Genomic DNA, 22,981 nt, shown 5'->3' with positions numbered 1-22,981 from the left:
ACCTTACTTTCATTTGGCAGATGCATTTGCCCGAAGACATTTGCAATACATGCATTCAACCTTCATAAGAACAAGATGTCATCACACTTGACTTGAGCAGACGGAGAGGGTTCTGTTTTTGACCGATCAAGGTTTAAAGGTTGTTTAAGTGGATTAAATGAGATCATGTAAAAGCGGCAACATTGACCCCTTGTTCTCCTAAGTAAGGCCCTGAATCCCTTCCATCTCCAGAGACTTTGGTCTGTAGCTGTCCCTACACTCTGACCTCCCTGCTGAAGGGGAAGAGAATTATTATTCATGAATTTTCTGAATAACATCACTTGTTAACCTTGCCAGGCAGCTGGATTTCTCACGAGCAAGAATCCAGGCTCCAAGCTCTTCGCCACTGGCCAAACCACAGTGGTTTGGACCAATCAGCATCCTATGAGGGAGACAGAGAAGCTACCTACAGAGAAGCTACTGTTGGTATTCAGTGCCTTTTATGCACAAATTTTCCTTACATAGACATTAAGTATCGTCTCCTGACATGTTAACTAGCTTTCAAAGCTTCTGAGACTGTGGCTTGTTGTTGTGTTGTGCTTCCTCGTTGGCGCTCTCCTGCTACGTCAAATGATAGACAGATGAGTCATCCAATCATCTTTCAAGAATTTGCCCTTTTCCAAACAGTTTTCAATGAAGCCTTTCCAGATGGTTCTGTTTAACAAACCATCTGTCGTGTCAGGTTAATCACACGTGCTATAAGATGAAAATGCATCTCCCAGTGCTGCCTACCTGTGTTAACCCTCTGCCAGCCCACAGTGAAGGGAGTTCTGGTCTGAATGAGGTAATTGGTGATGGGGCTGCCGTTGTCTCTGCCGGGGCTCCAGGTCAGCTGGGCTGTACTGTCTGTCACCTCCTCCACCGTCACTGAGTCTGGTGGGCTGGGGGGGCCTGGCTCAATCACAGGAACAGAGACTGTGAGGTACATGCACACTAGAGATTTCTGTCCTTAGTTCATAGCCTTTATATTTTGAAATAAACAGCAAAATCAAAAGAAAAACATCTTTAAAAAGCCTTGAGTTTGAGGCGAAATAAAGCCCTTCACAGAGAATAAAAAGTAAATTCAAGATTTATCCTCCAACATTCACCCGACTTGTAATCCTTCCCTTTCATGGTCCTCCTGGTACGTGATCGATGAAACAGCAGACATAAGAAGACGCAGGGAGTCATATTAAAAGGTAAAAGATGAAAAAGGACCTCATAGCCTTGAAGGAAACCAGAGTTTTATCATTTATTTTCATTATCCCACCAATTAAGCAGTGTGATGTTTTACTTTAGCCTCATCTACTGTTTCCTGTTCTAATGAACGTGTCAGCTCATCAGAAATAATAGACCACTAGAGAGCTGTGAGACAGACCGCAGAATAATAACGCCCCCCCAGCTCTGTTCACACTCCTCACTGGCTCTGAAGAGTTTTCTAATCTGAAGGAAAATATCCTAATTATTAATAAACAATAAACAATCAATGCGCTGGAAACCTAAAAAACAGATTTTGTATTTATGGTTCATGCAGTGCGTATCTGCTACAGTATATGTGTAAATCCATGTACAAATATTAGGCACATGCAAGCTGGACAAGTAGCTGCTGAGCTACAGTTTCTGTTTACAGAGGTCTGGAATGTGCTGCCCACATACATTTGGCCTTAAAGCCCTGGCTTTAGAGATATTGATCTTTGTAAAACTCATTAGCGGCTCTCGATAGAAAAAAAAAAAAAGAAAACAAAAAAAAAACAAAAGAAAAACCTTTAATACACTGGCCTCATTAATACATATTAATGGAGCACACAATCAAGGATCAATTCTTTATCCTCTTAATTATATTTCATTGGCTGAGGCAAGCGGGTGCTGTGAGCGTCTTGAGGGTGTTCAAATAATCTGTTATTAATATGGACAGACTGTCTGGGATTTTATTGTGAACCTGGCACAGAGCATATTAATATCTGGCTGCATTATGTCTGTAAACGCTGTATACCTATTAGACACAGTCTTATTATCTTGATCTCAACTGAATATTACCCAAATTTGTCAAATATGCAGTCACATGAGTCAGAGGTGAATCTAAATAATAGTATGTTATAAAGGTGATTAAGTAATAACGATGAAACACACAGTTGTACAGTGTTGTGTTGGCAGTTGTGAGGTGTATTTCCCCACGTTACTGTCTTCCAGGTTGATGATTATGATGCAACTGTCAAACAAGCATGAGTGCTCATCAAGTGGTTTGAATGCTAATGACCATGATGTTATCAGTATAACGTGACCTTCTCCATAACCACCACCACCCAGCGGAGTGTTTGTGAGACATCATGGAGTGGCATCCAAAACATTTTCCACTGCCGTTGTAAAAAACAAGAACCTAGATTGATCACTCAAGAGTCTTTGTGTCAGGAGCGATTATCATTGACCTTCAGTGCAGCAGAAGCGTGGAGCTTAACCGGATCAGAAATAGCACCCAGCAGAATTACTGAGCTACTATCAGTGGTTAATATTACATGATTGCAATAATGTGACTATTGCCAATAACACCAATAGTTGCTACTGCTGTGAGTGTGATCTTAAATGTCCTGCAATCACACTCGCTCCAGCTTCATGCTGACGCAATCACTTTCACAGTTAAATGAGTCCTGCATTATTCACACTGTTGCCTAAACATTAAAATTGCATTTTCGAGCACATGTAATTTGCAGCCACATTCTTGGATTCTGTTTAAATGTGTCCTCACCTTCCTCTCACGATGTAACAGTATACAGCCATACAGACAGTTTTTGTTTTATTTGTCCAGGTTTTTGAGCTATCAATCTGAGATTTCTCCACCTCAAAAGAAATGTGGGTGGATGGAAATCTTGTTTGTGGTGCTACCAGCTTTTAGAAAATGACATTTTAAAATAATTCAACACCAACATCTCTTTCCAGATTTACTGTCACCATTTCTTAGGATAAGCCACCCAAGACGGGACAGCTGGTAGGAAGTAGTTCAGATGAAAACAGCATGTTCTGTCAGTTATGCAGCCAGGGACAGGGGTACTTTTTCTGAAAAAACCACTGTCAGTGGTGTAGAAGGTAACTGTGCTCTAGTACAATTTGTACTTTGCTTGAGTTATTTCCATTAATCCAATTGTTCTATTTCGCTAAACTTAAGAGGAAAATATTTTTACTCCATACTTGAAAATAACAAAAATAAGGACTTACTGTTAAAAATAAAAATACATTTCTAATAAAATACATTGTATTGTTACATTAAAATTATAAAAGGTGAAATGATTCAATATTTCATTAAAAGGAAAAGATTAAAAAGAAAAAGGTTATTAAAATTGTTGTTTTGTTTACTACCTCAAAGGAATTTTAAATCGAAAGCAACTGGACTTGGTTATTTGTTCAACGTTGGACCAGTCCCAGCCTGGTCAGGTGCGAGCAAGAACTGATGAAGCCTCTTGGATGAGAGGTGAAACGTCTTCCTAGACAAATAACCAAGTCCAGTTGCTTTCGATTTAAAATTCCTTTGAGATACTATGACCTGGACAAATGAGAATATTCACAGGCTTTGTTTACTACGTTTTTTATTTGTTTCCTTTTCTGATCCATGAATCATTTCATGACTCATGTACTTCCTGGACACAACCTGGATAAATAAAACCATAAGTCTGCAAGGTTAGATACCACTGGAGGTAAGTGAGAAGAGAGCTTGTATGTTGGGTGCTTCGTATGGTGCTACGCATTGTTTCAAAGTGTTAACCTGCGTCCTTTACGGGTCATGGATATGAAGGTAGAGGGGTTCCCAAACAGGATAATGACTGCCCAGCTGCTTGGAAAATACTATACTAATCGACATGGGACCACTGTTCATTGTTTAGAAGTCTGAATTTGCAATCAAGCAAAGCCGTTCTTTCCCCTCGATGACTGGGTTTCTGTTCAGCTTCATGCTTTGCCGCCCAACATTTGAAGCCATTCGATCCAAGCAATGAGACATCCATGACAGCTGCCGTGAGCAGGAAGTGTAAATAATGCACAGTCTGAGTCACAGACAAGTTTCTCTCCAGTCAATAATAGGGCCATCCATTTCCAGGGCCTGGATGTTGCTGCTACTTGAGAAACAGCCTTATTTCCACTTAGTCCTCAGCCGTTTGGAAAGGAGTGCTTCTTATTAATGCCATTTGCCTAGGAGATCTTCAACATGCCAAGCTGAATCACTGGTGGGTATCCTTACAAGACAAAGATATGGATCCAACCTTTTCAAATCTTGACACCAAAATCATCCCTCACCTCGTCTGACATTTAACATATTTGCGTAGTGTCAATTTGCTGGGTTATTTAGTGTATTGATCAAAGCCAGAGACATCCCTCCCCTCACTCTCCAAACAATACAAACCTGCCACTCCTTCAAACATATAGCTAAAGTTGTTCTATTTTGTTCTTTGCAATGTAGCTCTCTATAACTGTGTCTCTCTGGAGCTATACATACTGCATGAGTGAGCACCGACAGGCATTTAAACATCCCACTGTCAAGTTCATTTCAGCAACATTGAAATTGGACATGAAAAAGAGAGAAAAAAAAAGCATAGCTGATATTCCTATAATTTCCCACAGTCTTATCAAGTTCTTTACTCCCTCAATGCAATATAAAAGACAAGCAAGCTTCCTCTATTTGGTGTAATCAAGCGACTTCTACTAGAAATAAGCAAGACATAAAAACTGTGGATTCTGGTGATATTCAGAATGATTTTCATGAGGATATGGGCATTTTGGTCGCACTGCAATCACCGACTGAAACAAAAGCCATTTGAGTTTAATAGCCTAAGTGAACATTATATGCCCCAAAACTCAGCATTCCCTTTATTCTGAGTAAAGCATATCCATATCATGTCTCTGAGCATATCTCTAACACAGCTTTGTTTGGTAACCCTTTCACACTACAGACAAATTTCTTTCACTGTGCATGTTTTTTGGTTAAATGTATCACCCACTTTATAGTTAAGTCTGCATTTTTTATTTCTCCTATCTTAAAAGAGGAAGCCTTGACAACAATCCTGGCTGTAAGCCCTGTTTTAATTAGTGACTGCAAAGCAGAAAGAAGGTTTTCTTACCTTTCACAATCAATACAGCCACAGCAGACAGGCTCTCCACATCCGTGTCCACCACACAGATATATTTGCCGGCATGGTAAAGCTGAATGTTCCTGATCATCAGATCTCCTGCTGTTCTCTACCAAGGAGAAAAGAAAGCTTTATGTAGCATGAAAGATAACAGACCTTGTGACAGCTTATTAAAGAATGTAGTGAAGCATACATAAGGTGCAGTAAATTGTGGTGCCAGAAATGTTTGCAGATCCTGCAGTTAGTTAGCTGGGACTTTGCAGAGGAAAATCAGGCCCGTTTTTAAAACAATATTTTACACAAATCTCTCGACCCCCTCTTGCAGTCACACGATGAAAACATTTCTGAATTTAAGTGAACCTCTTTGTCACATGTGGCTGTTTCAGATGACCTCAGATGAAAAGGACCAAGGCTAGAAATTCACAAAAACTGTATCCAGCAAAGGGAGCCTTTGTGTCTTACAAGGCCTAGGTGATTTCACTTGGATTTTGCGGAGGTCATCACCATGACCTTCAAGACCTGTTGCAAGGAACTACACAGATGTGCCATTACAACTGAGAGAATGCGGTTTTTGCCTGATTGGAGAAGGGAAAAAAAAGGCCCTCTAGATTCTCATCTAAGAGGACACCCGTAAGCAGCAAATGGAAAATTAGTGGTGAAATTGTTCTCTTGGCATTGGCAGGGAAACGTGGCAGTAGAGCCAACGCAGTTTAATTATGGAAATTAAATTCCTTGAAGCAGCAAAGTTAAGTTGATAATCTCTTTGGACTGGGGACATTCTAGCATTTCTGGGGAAGGAGTCTCTTTTCAGATAAGAACATTGTCAGTCAAACACACACAGGAAGAATAGTTAATCTCAAAGGGTGTGAGGGTGTTCTGAAAGTGTTTTGTCATTTGGGGCCCTGCCATGCTTTCATTCCTTCAAAAGACACCTCTAATGATGTGTATCCCCTTTCTGTTATGAGAGGCACTGCAGCAGGCTATGTCAAAGTGAGATTTGAAAAGAATTCAAGACCAGCCCAAGTAAAAGAAAATAGATTACTTCAGAAGGCTGAGCTCGGGTAAGAGAAGTGTACTCAGACAGATGACAACCTGTCACAATGGCAGAGCAAATAACACATTACCTACATCATGATTTTTATGTAGGAGGACTGTTTTGCCACAGCAGATGCCATGTTTCCATTCAGAAAAGTACAATTGGAGGCTTACGGGGACTGAATGATCTGATAGCACTTCCTTCCAACGATTCCCACAGCTTATTACGCCTCCAAGGAGACTTTTGGAATCATGAAAAGGACGGTATCACACCACACTAGCCACAGTAAATCTCTCCAGGAAATACCATGATGTCGGCCCGCAGGCTGTCCTTTTGAACTATTGACAGGGATGAAATGAAGCAAGATGGGAAGATGTGCCAACTGCCCATTTGCACATTCTGAAGAAGAATGACGGCGGGTCACTCACCCCACCCACTAGCTCAAAGTGACCGTCTCCCTTGGCGATGAGCTGTCCGTTGAAGGCCCAGGAGAAAGAAACGTCAAGGACGGGGTCACTGGCGACCTGACACGGTAACACGATGCTCTCGCCCACAATGATCTCCATGTCCACTGACCCCTGGATGATTCTGGTCGGATCTGCCCCAGAAAAAAAAAAATAAATACAATGTGAGATGGAGTCATTTCTGATGGGGCGGCTGCCGGACCCACAGAGAACAGCAGCAGTCCTTTGCTGATTTTCTGAAATAGAAGCACAAAAGTGATAGGATACTTGCTGGAAAACAAGAACATGTTCTGTGATACACTAAGTCATAGGCAGTGCTGTGTTATCTATATTAAGAAAGGTCTCACGAAAGTCTCAGTGGAATAATGTGATAACATACAGCCTGCCACCACTAATATGGCCTAATACTCCAGGCTGACACAACTAGAATAATCTTATGAAATCCTGATAGCAATTACAATACACTGTGGATCAGATAAAACTTTGTGTAATGGGCTCCTCTGTGCATCCAGATCAAAAATGAGGGGCACCGCTTCAAAGCCTACTATAACAATCATTCGACTAAGTCTGCTGTGCTTCAAAACGCGAGATAATGAATCTGCTGGAGTCAAATAAAGAAGGTACAACCCAAAGGAAGAGGATTTGTGCTCTCACTTCTTATCTTATATGGCTGCTTAGGAGTAAAAAAAAATGACATGTTCTTAAGCTAGTGATAGTCAATGTCTGGGTCAGGGCTTTGTGTTGCTGACTTCGTCATGACCTTGAAAAATACTCTCCAGTAATTAAAAAAAAACATAACTGGCTGTAGCAGATATAGTGGGAAACAATGGCACTCAGCACATTGATAAAACCTACAGTATAAGAATCCCAGAGAACACTCAACTATCACTCCACTAGAAAACACACAGCTCAATACAATAACAGCATCTGTAACACCTCCTCACTAATGCTTTCATAGCTTCCACTCAGAGCACTTTCATTTGTTGCACTAAATTGGTTGTTTCAACTGCTTTGAAGAAAACAATGATCGAGTATTTTCTCAAACACTTTCCAAGTGTGTTATTGCAGCTGCTGCAAAATGCAGCCGGACAAAGTGAAGTGAGTTTGTTTTTTTTTTTTCACACTGCAGGTTAGCTTTTGTTACCAATACAAACCTTCAAAATAAATGAATTAACAAGAATTACATGGAAAAATTGAATCGGAAAGCATTTAAGGTTGTTACTTCATTATGCAATGACTGAGTGATACATAAAGTTTGTTTATGTTTCCTACACACCAGTTATTGACTCCAGTCCTCAGTAGCTCTCTCTGGTGTTATTCCATACTGAGCAATAAGTTCAGCTTACTAAGTGGGACAAACAAACATTCTGCTATTTAATAGTGGAGCTTACCGGTAACAAGGAGCCTTCCTGTTGTACTCGACATGCCAAATCTATTCCTAGCAAAGCACGTGTAGCTGCCTGCATCGGACTTGCTCACGTTGGCAAGCCTCAGTGTTCCATCTGGGGAAAGTGTGATCCTACGGCAGTGTACAAACAAAGGCAGCAGTTTACAATCCAACGTTTGAAAACAAAGAGGCATTTTGTCATTAGCTAGACTCTGATTCAGGACTGTCTTCATGTCAGTGTCCTTCATGATCACGGTAACCTAGCAGTTAAGCCGTGTGTGTATGTGCAGTGAATGCTGATCAATTACACCAAATGAGGCCTGAAAGGAGCAGAGTCGGCATAAATAATGCACCTGCTCTGATATCATCTCCACAGAAAAAAAAAAACGCTGATTTGTTTATATGCGCACAGTAACACCAGTGTTTTGAGAAACCATCAGTCTTTTGCAGCTCCCAGGACACTTGCGCTACTTTTTAGCTCCGTCATTACCTGTCATTGGTGTGGACAGGCAGGTTTCCTTTCTTCCATAAAATGCTGGCAATGGGATAGGCCTGGGGTTTACACTCCAAAGTCACTGTAGTTCCTGCCTTGGCTTTGAGCAAAGCTCTGAGGACGTTTCCTGTGAAGTCTGGAGGAGAGGCTGATGGGAAACAGTAAACTGACTTTAGTAAAAGACTGGAGCAAATCTCACAGGGAAAGCTTCAGTTTGATCTGGGAGAATCACATCGTAAAGTAATGGAGACAGACGTTTTAAAGAGAACATTTTTACTCCATTTTGTATGTATAAAACAGATTTATGTGCGGGATAAAATAATGTAACTTTTAATTGGTTTTACTGTAAAAGACAATGTTTATTATTCAACTGGGAATTCTGTCTCTATCTATCACCCCATCCTCACCACAACATCAAGGTAAATCATGATATCATGAGGGGAAAAATATTTTTTAAGTGTGTTTGACCCCACAAAACCATTCTCACTGACCCCATTATCCGTTAATCCAGACAACCTTTAAGAATGACAGTAAGATGACCTTTAAGAGTCTTTGGCAACAATGATTTGAGGACTTAAGGGAGAGATAAATGCCATCCTACCTAAAACCATTAGTTCAGCAGCAAAATATATGATGCCGTGTTTATTCTCAGCCACACACTGGTACATGCCGGCATCAGATAGTGTCAGCGCTGACACTGTCAGGACTCCATCCTCCACGTGTACCCGGTCCTGTGAAGAAAAGGATGAAAGAAAGCAATTATTGCTTAAAGGTAACTTTTGCTTTACTCAGCGTGCTCTGGCAAAGCTCAATAAGCAATGGATTGGGTTAGAGGGATTGTCAATAGGCATAGATCAAATCAGGATTATGTTGCAGTCAAACAAAACAGTCAAAGCACAAAACACATTTCTGTTTTCCAAATACAGCCGTGCTTGTTCTAACCCTTATGTAAACTAGACTTTATAGTTTTCTGTTTGTGTCTGTGTGGCTAAACTAAGGGTCCTGATCCATTTTATATTTAGTTTGAGGTATTACATGTAAATGTTTTTGTAAACCTTACATTTTAGGTTGTTGAAGCCTTATATCATTCTAAAAGAGAGATATAAATATATATAAATATAAACACAGAGGATTAAGGCTTCACATTCATTCTCAACATAATTTTAATTAAAGTATATATATAAGCCATATGCTGTATATTTGAAACTGAAGTCATGATACTGTCCTTTTAATGGCAAAAATGTTAATCACATTCTGAACCTTGCAACAGTGAACATTTTCTTAAAATCAAATTACAGACTGACATTTAAAAATGTCATTTTTTATAATAAAATCAGACAGGTTATATTTGCATCTAATTAAATGCCTCACTCTGAGCATTATTAAACTGGTGCTAAGAAAGTAAATCTCAGCAGCATGTTACAGTCAGCCAGGTTTAAAGCTATGGATCTCAAAATGCAGACGACTACATGTGTCTCAGGTGGTCCTGAGTAAGGTGTGCTGCTATATACAGTGTATTCCACAGTAGATTAAGCCCATTGTCCCTAAATCTGGGGGAGCTTAAACATTCACCGTGAATAATGAAAAGCAACCACTGACTTCATTCAGATGAAATGGAGCAATCTCCTGGGGACTACACTGATCCACTCTCTAAAACTGTGTAATCTGCCAAGGTGGAGCAAAATAAGAGACAGTTACATCCATGTCTCATCACTGGCACACCTCAGCAAGATGTTTACACTCTCTCTTCATCTCACTCTGAATTGCACTTGGAAAAAAAACAGCAATGTGTTTGATGCCAGGCTCTCTAAAATGAAAGGACGAACCGAAGCTGAAGATTAAGTCTTTAAAATGAAACATTGGTAGGTGGCAGGAGACAGGCAGTAATTTACCTCTGAGAGGAGCTGCTGGCCATTCTTCAGCCACATGTAGGAGGGTTTGGGCTTGCCATTGGCTCGACACTCCCAGTATAGTCTCTCCTCTATGGCCAGGGCTGTGTCCTTCATGGTCTGGATCCACTGAGGCTTGGCTGAGGACACAGAAATATCCTCCAGTGAAATATCTGACAAAAACCAGGAGGGCAGATTTCGAGGGAGCATGATTATCTCATTAAATTTTGACAGCTCAAATCAGTGAAAATCATAAAGCGTTAGCGGAATGGGTTTTGTCTTTAAAGAAGATAGAGAGTGGGGAGTGAATGTAGGGTATCACTCAGTTTCATCACTTAAATGTGTCAGCAGCCTCCGGTAACTAGAGATTAGCACCAAACACTGCACCACAAAGTAGCAGGAGATTCTCGTGGTGGGGTAAAGCACACCCAATGTCACCGCTGACCCCAACCTGTCACCTCAATTCTTCTGTGTATAAATAAACATCACCGCTGTCAATTTCCCATCAGGCAACACATCTCCTTGCATCCTTACCTCTTGCATATTGACAGCTTTTCAGGATTTTTTTTATGGAAAGAGAGTTGTGCTCACAATAAGCTCACAGCTCCTTCCTTCGCAGGAACTCTACATACCATCAGTTCCAATTTCACAAGTGTCATTTTCCCTCTGTCACAGAATCACGGGAAAACACAGCAGCTAAAGACAGCCAAGAGCCCAAAATGTGGTAACTGCAGGAAAATTAAAATCCACACCGCTTATTATACGAGAAGAAGGTAATGACATTTTCTGTCTATGTATATACCGTAACACATAGCTGTTAAAATGATATGAATTATCAAATTACCTAATTACAATTCTCAACCTTACACCGATTAAACAAATTCTTGATGTCACAGCAGCAGCATGGAATCCAGCGGAGGATGGATGAAACTTTTGTCTAATTCCAATATCTTACACAATTCTAAATAATTTTACAATCTGCAATTCTTCTGTGTCGTCTTAGAGAGCCAAACAAAGGTACCATAGAAGGCCAGTCGACCAGCAGCTGTGTTCTTCCCCATCTTGTTCTCAGCCACGCACTCGTATCCCCCTGTGTCATCCTGCTGGAAGCTGGGGATCTCCAGCACGGCTTTGGAGTACTTCACTTTGACTTTGCTGGGGAAGGGAACGCCGTTAGCCCTCTTCCATGTGATCTCTGGCACGGGGCTGGAAGAGACAGAGCGAGTAAACCTGAAAAGCCAAGATTCTGATCCAAGTTGCTTTGAACTTCTAACACTGTCGCACAGGTTGCAGGTGTCTGTCATAATCCTGCAATAAAGTGTCTGATGGAGCTTGAAGCCAATTCACTGTATTTTTTGCAGATGAATGGTTCGGAGTTAACCCAATCCAACAACAAAAAGAGCCGTCTCACATGGCTTTCAGACCAATCATTGCATGGTGCCACACTCTAAGAAATATAATTGCCACAGTAACCTTACTATATAGAAATTCAGGGGTTCCTTGTCTGGAATGAAAGACAGCAGAAGATTAAAAACATGCTTCAAGGAATCCAGCTTACTTCCCAAGGGCGAAACACTCCAGCGTAACTGTTGATCCTTTTGCGGCGGGTACATTGTCTGGGAAATGAACTTCTATTTTCGGCTCGTATTCACCCATCACTCCTATGTAGAGTAAGCACAAGTACTTGCTCAGTCTTCCATTATGCATGACTTACAAGCAATATGGCTTGCATTATGGACCAAACAGTGGCACTGTAAAACTAACAGAGGAGAAATAAAAGACACATGAGCAAACATTCTCTCATGGGTGAACTCAAAGTAGTACATCACTTAGGTGTGCAGTCACCAGAGTGTAGTGAAATACCAGCCAGGAATAATTTAAATCTCCTCTTGGTGTAATAGACAGAGTATATGTGGAATCTTGTTTTTTTTTGTTTTTTTTTTTTTCTCATCTAGTCTGGCTGTTTATCTATCATTTCAAGGCTTGAGTGGGCAGTACCCAACCTCTGCTGTTTCATTGTTTATATCAGTATTCAGGGAAGACAGGATCAGAAAGTGATGCGATGACATCTAAATTTATGCAGCTACATGTACAGTACACTGAGTGGAAACTAACTGGTTGAGCCACCAGAACACTCAATGTAATGGTCCAGTGACGTATGGCTTATGTTTAATTCATTCCACAGGCAATCTTTATTCACTCTTTCTATGAAGGGATAACAGAGAATAGAACAACAGGCTGCTGAGAACTGGCCTGAGAATTCATGTGAAAGCACAGGGAAAGCTTTTAAAGGGAATGCGAATTATAAGAAAGCCAAGTCAGCAAAGAGGAGATTTGGGTGCTTTGTTTGCTGGCCTACATTGAGGGGCAACTATTTACTTACAGGCATTAGCACTCGATGACTCAACTACAGTGAAGCACGACAGGACAAAGAGCACTCATGCTAGTATGATGATTAAAGCCGCCTTAAAAAGGGAGGGTCTTTAATACACAGCTGAAAGGCATACTTGTCACATCATAGCCAGAAGCAGCATCTTACCATCTGTCCTGAGGATCAAAGATGTCGGTGAGCTGTGAACTTTGCCCTTTGTGATGCTGTTCATCACCACACAAGTGTAGTTACCCACATCGGAGGGCTCCACCTTGGCAATGTAAAGGTTTCCTGTCTGCTGGGAGACAAAACGCCGATTGTCTTGCTGAACAAAGTATGGGTACTCATTGAAGACCCATGCATAAGTAAGGTCTGGAAGACAAACATAGAAGCAGACATAGAAGCAGATTACTGATACAATATGATATCAAATGTGATTAAGTGAATTAAATGTTACTATAAAAGGGTAAGATTATGCTTTAACCTCGTCAAAAAATCTTACTAGACCTTTAAATAAGAGCAGTGTTGGAGTCTAAGATGAAGGCCTGAGAGTTTACCTCCTGAGGAAGTAGGCGTTCCACAAAGCAACACCACTCCTTGTCCCTCTCGGACTGACACTGCGCTTCTTGTATGGACTTTGAAATGATCTAAGTCTGAGGGAAAAAAATGAAAAGAGCGATCACCGCAGGATCTCACATATCAGAGTGGAACAGAGCTGAGTAAAGCTTTCAGCAAGACACTGGCAAAAGCCTATAAGGAAACTGTCATGAGAATTGCACATCTACAGTCTCTGAGAGAGAGACAGGGTGAGGCCGGGTGACAAAGAAGAGAGCTCGTTTCAGGGGCTTTTGCAAAGTATTCAACCAAGCGACAGCACAGAGTTTAAACCCAGGATGTATATGACACATTAGATGTAAATTTCATGACTGATAAGAACAGGTTATATGTCTCTGTGAAATCTGAGTGACCACAGGAGCGTGACATGAACGGTTCAGTTGCAACCCAAACCTGAGCCATAGTACAACAGGTTAAAAACACTAGAGAAATATTTAGAATAAAGTTTAAAGATGCAAACATGGGGTGACACTTTGCGAGTTAGATATTCTCATATAATATGGCCAAACTCTGTCAGTTTAATTTGCAACTTGCAGTGTGCAAGAAAGAGGGAGCGACTGTTCTGCCTTTGTCGTGTGTTATGTTCAACATTATTTACAATTACCTCAAATGTTTTGGGTCCTGACTTAAGCTATTGTGGATTTTAAAAAAAGGGCCCTAACTTATTGAGATTGAATAACAATACATCCAAATAATGGTGAGACAGAACCAACTCATTTATTTACAAATATTACATTTCGTTTTTCGTATAATAATACATTTCTTGCTAACACTGATATACTTTAGTGCATGTTAATTGTGACAGAGGACAAGATATATACATATCTTCCACTTAGCCACAACGCTATCTTGCCTCGCAGGTTATCTCCCTGTTACTCTGTGTAATTTACAGACAATGCAATCATTGTCCATTAGGGACTATTTTCATTTGAAGATGAAAACAACTCAAACTCTTATCAGCCAGGACTGTAGATTCCCCAGTGTAACCAAGGCATTTATTTCTGCAGAGAGAGCAAAGACACCTACATTGGCAAGATACCGCCATCAAGTAAAGGTGTGAAAAGATGTTTTGTTGTTATCTGAATGAAAAGAACACTTAAACATTAGTACATGAATAGTAAGTATTCAGTTCTTCATTCATATGAGATGTTTGCTGGTTTCAGCAGCAGAGATGTGTGATGTGAAAAAAAATCATTCTATATACCATCTAACCTGCATTGTAGCATTTATTCATTTGCACTGGTCTTATTTTCTTCCTCATAGCAGCGTTGGCGTATTATGTTCAAGTCAAAGTAAATGTTTGCTCAGGCTTCGGTCCTTATTAAGTTATTCTTCAAACACTGCTTACACAATTCAGCTGAGTACTTTACTCCAGAGTACAACCACTGAAACACCAATGACTTTTGATTGAGCTAAGCAGCACAAAGTGGAGCAGTCAGTCTAAAGTTGCATGTATGACTGAAAGTGAAGCGCAGGCATCGCACTCAAACTGCTCCCATGTTACTTTAACATTTAATGTAGCTTCACACCAGCGTTGCAGCACCCTGATAAATATTGCAAATATTGCCCAGTCGGTTTGTTATGCGTCTGCATTATTTGCTAAGTGCACGTACACTTTCATGCCATTTCTTAGAGAAAAAAAAGTGACAAACTCTGACTGTAACTTACAGGCAAACTGCAGACTTGCTCTCCTGCTGAGGATAGCTCCTACAGTGTTGTAGGCCATACACTGGTACAGCCCTACGTCCTGCTGGCGGTCCAGACTGCTTATAATGAGGTTGCCCCCAGACAGACGCCGCCGGCGATCCAGGCCCAGATTTATGTGAGTCCCATTCAATGACCATCTGTGAGGGCAAAGACACCATCAGTCCCTGGCAAAACGCATCATCCAGTTCTTTCTACCAACCAAGGTGGTCTGACAGGAGGTGAGTGGAGAGCACAACTCACTGTAGTAACTCACTTGAAGTAAGAAAAATACACTTTGTTTGTCAAGGACTTCACAGCCTTGCAGGATGAAACATGAAGCATGAAATAGCTTGAAGTTTAAAGTTATGATTTTTGCCATTAATTCTTTTCATGCTGTGCTTCAACGTTCCTAACAAACAAGAGTATGTTCTTAAAGGTCCCATATTGTATCAAGTGATATTTCCATGTCTTTTTTGATTATAAAGCAGATCTAGGTGCTATATTAATACTGTGAAAGTATCAAAGCGCTCAGTTCACAGAGACACGCAAACAGTCTGTATTCAGAAACTGTGCCTTAAAACAAGCTGCTGGGACTTCCATTACTTTGTGATGTCACAACAAAGCAGTCACTGTCCTCAGCCATGCCCTGAGCCCAGCCTACCTGGACCCACCATCCAACCATGCAGGATTTGATTTCTCTGAGTGTTTACCTGAAATCTGCTATATTTTCATTCAATCACTCAAAAAACAACCAGCCAATCAGAAGAGAGCCTCAGAGCCTCTCTTTTGATTGGCTGACTGGCTCAAAGACCTGTTATTACTAGAGCTCCAGAGAGAAGCCTGAGAGGTGAGATAGTTTCTGGTGCTTAAAACCACAAACATACCTTCCTTTGCATATTAAACCTTCAAATTAAACCCAGGTAATATGTAAAGTATGGGACACTAACGTGCACATAAAAAAAAATTGTGATAAATGTGGGTAATAATTCTTCTCAACTGACATACTTATAAAATGCAAGTTATTGGTAATTGTATGCTTGTACCTATCCTACTTTTGCACATCTTTCATCCTTATTCTCTCATAATCCTGTAATCCATAATACTGCAATGTCCACGTCATTTTTATAACTTGCACGTTCTAGTCTTATTGATGTTTCTATAACCCTTAAAATGCAAATCTCTTCTTTATATTGTATTTTTCTGTTTTTATTATACTTTTTTTTCTATTTTACTCTATCACTATTTGCTGCAGCAGCTATCCCATTTTCCCCACAGGGATCATTAAAGTTTAATCTTAGAGTATCATACACAAAGCTGTCCTCGGCTATTTAAGGGAAGCAGAAGATAAAGGTTTTAGGAGCCGTCCTAGATATTATCATCAGTCTAACCATAATCACCTCTTCTCTGTCACATTATATTTTCATAATGTGACATTATTCCACCTTTGACTTCTTATTAGGACAAAACATTAGCACTTGGCAAGAGGTAACAGTGGGCTGATGTAACAAAGGATGCCTTTAACACTCCTTTCCACCTTCCATTACGTCTTTCCCACACTTAGCAGGCGTGGGAATTTAAAAGAAGAAATAATACTTTGCACAGCAGGTTCAGATTGTGCTATCAAATAAATGAAGCACCTAAAAGAACTCTTGAAAACATGAGGTTAATTCATTGATTAAAACAAGTCCCATTATTCAGCGAGAAAAGACTTTCATTCTCTGCTACCACAACACTCAATCTCTTTTTAAATGCTATTCAAAAATGGAGCATTGATGGGTTCAAGGACAGAGACACTTTTCAAGAATGTTTCATCATTTTTCTCAAAGCCTACAAAATAACATTTTCTTTCCTTCAGCCACATTCTTCGTCTTTTCTGCTTTCCTTAAGTGGAAATGAAAGACGTGGAGCCCATAATGGCCAACCTTCCAAAGACTTTCAAGTCTAACCTTCAAATAATTTCTTAAAGAATATATCCAAATCATTGAATGTTAGTGAGTGCCTGCTGCCACATTCTATGCAATTATACACGATAGCTGTGTCAGTGCATGTACTGTGATAAATCACACTACTTCTTCAAGAAATGAAATGTAAAAGACTGTCTGTATGGTGAATATCTAAAAAGCTAGATCGGCTAGTGATACATGTTAAGGTGTCTGCTTACGCTCGCACACATTCATCTCTTTTTTTAGCATTTTTCACCTCTGTCTGACCTGCAAGTGCATCTGCTGTTCAGTGGTGCCCTAAACATTGGGCAGATGATTGAATAGCAGCTACGAAATTTAATTACTTTGCATGAGACTCATTTTGTGAACACATGTTGTCTGACCGTCTAACCACACAGAAACTCTAGTATTCATGATGATCAGTCAGTCCAGAGCCACGGGCTTCAAATCTCAGGTCAAGTTAAGGTTAGAAAAGTCACCTTTAGATTTAAAAGAAAAACTCACACTGCATCACTTTTCTGGCTCACTGTGAAGAAGATGCTTTTCCATATGAGATGTGGTTTTCTCCCACGAGTTATTATGCTGCTACAGTGTGTGTACTATGAAAGTCTCACATCTCTGTGAGTGACAGGACTGGCAGAGGAAAGGGAAAGGGAAAAAAGAGAAGAAGGGGGTGGGAGCAGTATGAGCCCATTTACACTTCAAGAGAGGAGCCAGAGAGGTGCTGAGGGCATGCAGAGCCTAGCACAGCCAGTTTGACAAGACACCACGTTAAACATGCTCATCTCACCTTTAATCAGTACATGGAAATACTTGGTCTTAGGCCGGGAATGTGAAAAGCCTGAAATAATGAGTGTAAGTACTCCCCACCACTGTCATTCAGCCCATTGGTGTCGTCTCTGCTGCAGTAATTCCACTGTTGTACACCAAAGACACTTCTAATCAATGCCTGTTGGTGCCAACTGGTGTCTAGCAACCTGCACTGGTCTCATGGCGTTTTATAAAGAGGAGACGATCATTAAGATGCTACACATGTGTCACTAAGATACTATCTGACGAGACAAGAGGCAGATCGGCAGCGTGTTAGTCAATATGAATTAGTAAAGCCATAATGACACCACTGCTTAGACTATCTGTATGCATTTCAGTCTAATTTGGAGAAAATGAATAAGAGAGAAAGCTATTACACATGAAGAAGATAATCTTGGATTACAAGATTATCATTATTGGATGGACAAGTCCTTTTTTTTTTTTTTTTTTACAGAACTGTAAACTGTACAAAACTGTAAATGCATGAGTGGGAAGCTGGAAGGCTGACAGTAACAGGAATAATACACCTATATGTCTCTGTGTATATTTTGGTTATGCAAGATTTGCACCAAAGAATGTCCACATTTTAAAACTGCCTTTCATACTGATTTTAGGGCCCAGTGCATCCAAAGGTTACGTTTCCTGCACTGATCACAGTACATTAAACAAGGTGCTCTTGTGATATTAACAGCTCCGCAAATGCTCGCAGTGATGAAAGTGAGGCAAAAAATAGGGAGAAGGTGCCACTGAGCCGCTGATTATGTGGCTCAAAGTTCATTCAAAAAAAACAGCAAGAAGATGGTGTTGCATGTGGTATTCTTATTACCCAGTTTGGGGATTCTTGTAAATCAGTTCTTCACTTGTTTCATTAAAATAATGTTTTGTTTTTCTTTTGTTTTTCTTTTTACTGAAATAAAAAGTCACATTTTTATCTAAATGCTTACACGCACCTTCATTTTTAAAGCGCTCTTACCTGTACTGTGGAGCTGGTGTTCCCTTAGCATCACAGGTCAGAGTAGCTTCTTCTTCAATGGAGTCGACAGGAATGAACAGGTCACCTGGCTCCATCCTCCATCTTGGACCATGATATGATCCACTGTCCAGACAGTCTGTGAGAGAAGCAGTAAACACCCTGAGCATAAAGGCAGAGAAAATCTATAGTCTTGATAGATTCAAGCCTCAGGAACTCCCAGTTTCCCTGGAGGAAACAGGACATTTGGGCCTAACGGGTAAGTCCTTTTTAAAACTGGCAGGTGGTAGATTCCTAAACACGGAAGTGACTCAACACGTTTGGCATTATCTTTTGGTGCTGCAAAGTGCAAGTTCCCCCAAATGAATGAACTGAATAAAATCAATCCTTGAACCAGGATGCCAGTTCTGTCATTCTGAAGACAGAATTTTTGCTTTTCCAGTAATTAAAAACAATTTAATGTGGCTAAGTGCGAGGGAAATGAGTCTAAGATAAGGAAACAACAGCATCAGGTTACAATCAGAGGGCAGTGAAGAAGAAGACTGAGAGTATTGTGTGTGTGTTGTGAATGGAAGTCAATACTGAGGAGTGTTCCTTTAATCCCGGGCCATCCTATCATCTCTGACACTGACATAATTTTCTGCTCTTCAGCTATCATCCCGTAAGTGTAAATGTCCAAACGTGAAAGAATCATTACTCATATAAAAAGGTGGTTTACCTGCCAGACGGTCAATGATTGATAACAGTAGAAGCTGTTTCCATAGCAACGTCATCTTTGGCAGCCAAGGGCAAATGAGACTTTCATCCAATAAGCTTTGAAATGGCACTCGTGTTCTCAGAGAGAGGGGAGCTTGACCTGTTGGAGCGAGAATTTTGTTGTAAAATACCAAACTCTGTGAACCCCAACACTTTTATCTGCCTTTCAATATTCTGCCTATCAGACAGATGACGTGTAAATTAAATTAAAGGAAATATAATTATGATGAAAACAAACAGTGCTGGACATGTGTCATCTCTTCTATCCAGTCTCACATTTCTAATCAGGGAAGATCCGGGCAGTGTCACGTAGTGCCCTGTGCTGTGGCCAACTTGCACCCAGAGATGTCTGAGGGTGATACCAGAGGCATATGGGAGGAAGCCCATGCCAATCTATTAGGGGAGCGACCAACGCCTAAGCTCATCCTTCACTTGGACGGATTCACTCTCTGGCTGCCGGAGGAGGCTTGGACCTGGGAATTGGGTGCCATCCAATCAATTAGATTCATCCACAGCAGCATGTGTCTCCCCACATGCTGGGGTGAATCAAGACAGCCTGATGAGGAAGCCATTCCACCCAGGTCCATAATCAAGGGCAAGTGTGTGTCTGCTTGTAGCATGTGTTGCAAATTGCGATGCACCCGCTTTCTTGCGGGAGGAGACTGAGCGAGTAATGATGCAATTACAAAATGTCAAACATACACACAATGGTGAACTGGCAATAACACAGCAGTTCAGTGAGCAGACACACACATATACACGTCTGCAGAGTATGTGTGTCACCTGCATGCACACACAGAAGCACGCACAAAACACACATTTCTTCAAGAGGTGTTCAAGATATATTAAGGGCAGAGGCAGATAATAACACCGATCTGGAAAATGTCACACAACCCACACACACCTACACACCAAACTCACTTTCTCACAGTGTACGACACATAGAACACCCTGCCTCCATACACACATACATTCACTTTCCATTTAGAAGACATAAGCCATGATGTGCGGCTCATTTGTGGTCTAATCCCGGGGCAAGCCTGCTTCAGAGCGCTACTTATGGAGGGTCTAATTGTTTGTCAGTTGCCTGGATGTCAAATCAGACACGTGGGGTCTCAGCCAGGATTTGCTTCCCTACCTTTCATGTTTGCTCAGTCCTTTTTCTCCCCCCAAAGTCTGCAAAATTGGATTGGTACGCTTCCTCTCAAAAAGAGTCCTGCACGCCATACCTCAGTGATAGGACCACAGTGTGCAAACTGCTGGCACCTCAGGACTGAGGATTGGTGTGTGGAGGTTAGAGTGGGTATCACACTGCTGTCGACTTTGCATGTTGTGGTTTGCATTTGTAATGGGGTTTTATCGGGGATGGCACTGTGTAACAGCTGATGCCAAGTGTTCATTTTTTAATGCAGATCTACTAAATCATTTACAATTGCAAAATACACTTACAGTGTCCTGTATGTGATATTTCACAGAGCAGACCACTCAGTGATTACATGTATACACACACACACACACACACACACACACAGCTGGCATGCAAAGATAATGGTGCTAACGATGACGGTGATAGAAGGTGGTGAGAAAGCTTTAAAGGGTGAATCACTCTCAATCAAGGAGGGTACCTTCCTGTACCAGCGCCACTGGGTTAACTGACACACACACACACACACACACACACACACACACACACAGAAATGATGTATTATCACAAGATCTACCACCTCCATCACACTCTGCCTGCATCCAAGGAACACGCTGTTTGAACAAACAGCCCTGCTAGGAGAGTGGGAGTCTACTTACTTTTAAGGCCTGAGCTGCATTCATCACAGATATTTCAACTGACATGCCAGTATGCAATTATCAGTTCAATGTTGAAGGTTAGTAATGGTTTGTGTTAGTGTGTATCTGCACCATTTTCTGGACACTTCTCAAGGTTTATTATTATTTTTTTTTTACCTTTTAATAGCTTTGGAAGAGGGTAAACGAGAAGAGTTGAATCTATTTGTGGTTTCTTTTTGATCAGCCAGTGCTTACAAGCACCATAAATGCAAGTTCACCCTGATTTAACCCTTAAATGTGTCGGTGTGATTGTGTTTGCCTGTAGCTACACATTTCAGAAGGGTGAGGTGAAGTGAAGCTCTGCATCACACCAGGTAGGAACCACAGGAGCAGTTAGAGGCTAAAATACCACATGTGACTGCACCTCTGCATCACTTTAACAAAGAAAGACATGTCTGAGCAACTCCTTGTTTAAAAAAAAAAATAAATTAAAAAAAAAATATATATATATATACAAAAAGTCCCTGCTTCTGATTGCATGCCCATACAAAAACCAGACTACTCAATGTGGAGGAATTGGCTGCAGTTGGGAGAGCACGTCACGTTGCTCCAAGCCTAAAACAAACATCAGATATATGATATTAGGCGATGAGGGGCCAATTCGGGATAGTAGGCAAGACAGGTCGACATGCGAGCCTGTGAGAGTGAATAAATATTCTAGCATATAAATATCACTCTGTAAATAATTCAGCTCACTCTGTCCATGCACGTTCACGGATGCAAAGCGCGCGCCCGGGCCGTATATTCTGTCTTACCTCTTATCTTGAAATATCTTGAGACCAACGGGAACCAAATTCAGCCCTCACGGAAAAAGCGCCAGATTGATCCTCCATGGAAACCTTGTTCGGAATATTTCGGTCACAATCGCAAGGTCGTTCACACAGGTGAAATTGAGCTGGCGGTCAGTCAGCGATAACGGGTATAAACACACGCGTTTCATATCGCTGCTCTCCTCCTTTTCCTCCACTCCCCACCAAAAAAAAAAAAAAAAAAAAAAAAACATGCACAGACACACACACACACACACACACACACACTCTCACTCACACTCACTCACTCACCCGCACGCACACACACGCACACACACAACACCCACGTTGTTTGCTGCGCTGAATCACATTTGAAACATCCCCAGTTAAGAGGCTCGACTCTCGCCTGTGTTTACGCTCTCATATCCAAAAAAAAAAAAAAAAAAAAAAAGCGCAGCTCTGAAATTGGGCTTGAAAAGGAATCTTGCGGAGATGATTTATTATGCGCATCAAGTCAGCTCCCCCTGCGAAGAAGAAGAAGAAGAAGAAGAAGAAGTGGGCTGAGGGCGGATGAGGAGGCAATAGAGCAGCCAGAGCCAGCAGCGCTGGGATGGGAAGGTGCAGCATTGGAGGGAAGGCGCACCTGGCGGAGAACTGCGCCCCCCGCGTCAGACCACAACATTGCAATAAAACTATGAACCCTTAGGGTTATCACCAGCGACTATGGCAGCATGCGGTCATTTGTGTTTTCTCTTTAAAGAATCTCTCCAAGATTTAGAGAACAATAGAAAGCTGATTCCCAAAGGTTGATATCTTTGGTCAGGTCCTCCTGGCAGGCTGT

General features: G+C 41.1%; 1 protein-coding gene across 2 annotated transcripts in view; it reads right to left on the bottom strand.

The window, feature by feature from the left end:
• The window catches only part of cntn3a.2 (contactin 3a, tandem duplicate 2), a 34,182-nt gene extending 11,460 nt beyond the window's left edge, over positions 1-22,722 (bottom strand). The window contains exons 1-15 of one of the 2 annotated variants that reach the window (XM_071475888.1): positions 22,488-22,722; positions 19,512-19,649; positions 18,797-18,932; positions 15,053-15,228; positions 13,327-13,422; positions 12,938-13,141; positions 11,957-12,059; positions 11,420-11,604; positions 10,402-10,538; positions 9,111-9,240; positions 8,507-8,657; positions 8,021-8,148; positions 6,594-6,763; positions 5,121-5,238; positions 772-930 (exon numbers count right to left, since the gene is read on the bottom strand). In XM_071475888.1, coding sequence (XP_071331989.1) covers positions 772-930; positions 5,121-5,238; positions 6,594-6,763; positions 8,021-8,148; positions 8,507-8,657; positions 9,111-9,240; positions 10,402-10,538; positions 11,420-11,604; positions 11,957-12,059; positions 12,938-13,141; positions 13,327-13,422; positions 15,053-15,228; positions 18,797-18,932; positions 19,512-19,566 — 1,948 coding nt within the window. In that variant the 5' untranslated portion in view covers positions 19,567-19,649; positions 22,488-22,722. Of the gene's footprint in view, positions 1-771; positions 931-5,120; positions 5,239-6,593; positions 6,764-8,020; positions 8,149-8,506; positions 8,658-9,110; positions 9,241-10,401; positions 10,539-11,419; positions 11,605-11,956; positions 12,060-12,937; positions 13,142-13,326; positions 13,423-15,052; positions 15,229-18,796; positions 18,933-19,511; positions 19,650-22,146; positions 22,443-22,487 lie in introns of those variants that run through there. The other variant, XM_071475887.1, reaches the window with a different exon arrangement.
• Positions 22,723-22,981: the final 259 nt, after the last annotated feature.

The sequence above is a fragment of the Trachinotus anak genome, unplaced genomic scaffold, assembly GCF_046630095.1.
Source record: "Trachinotus anak isolate AG129_WGS33_773 ecotype Australia unplaced genomic scaffold, CSIRO_AGI_Tana_v1 ptg000004l, whole genome shotgun sequence".
Lineage (NCBI taxonomy): Eukaryota > Metazoa > Chordata > Actinopteri > Carangiformes > Carangidae > Trachinotus > Trachinotus anak.
Note: the sequence above shows the minus strand (reverse complement) of the source record. Positions and strands in the feature narration are given on the sequence as shown.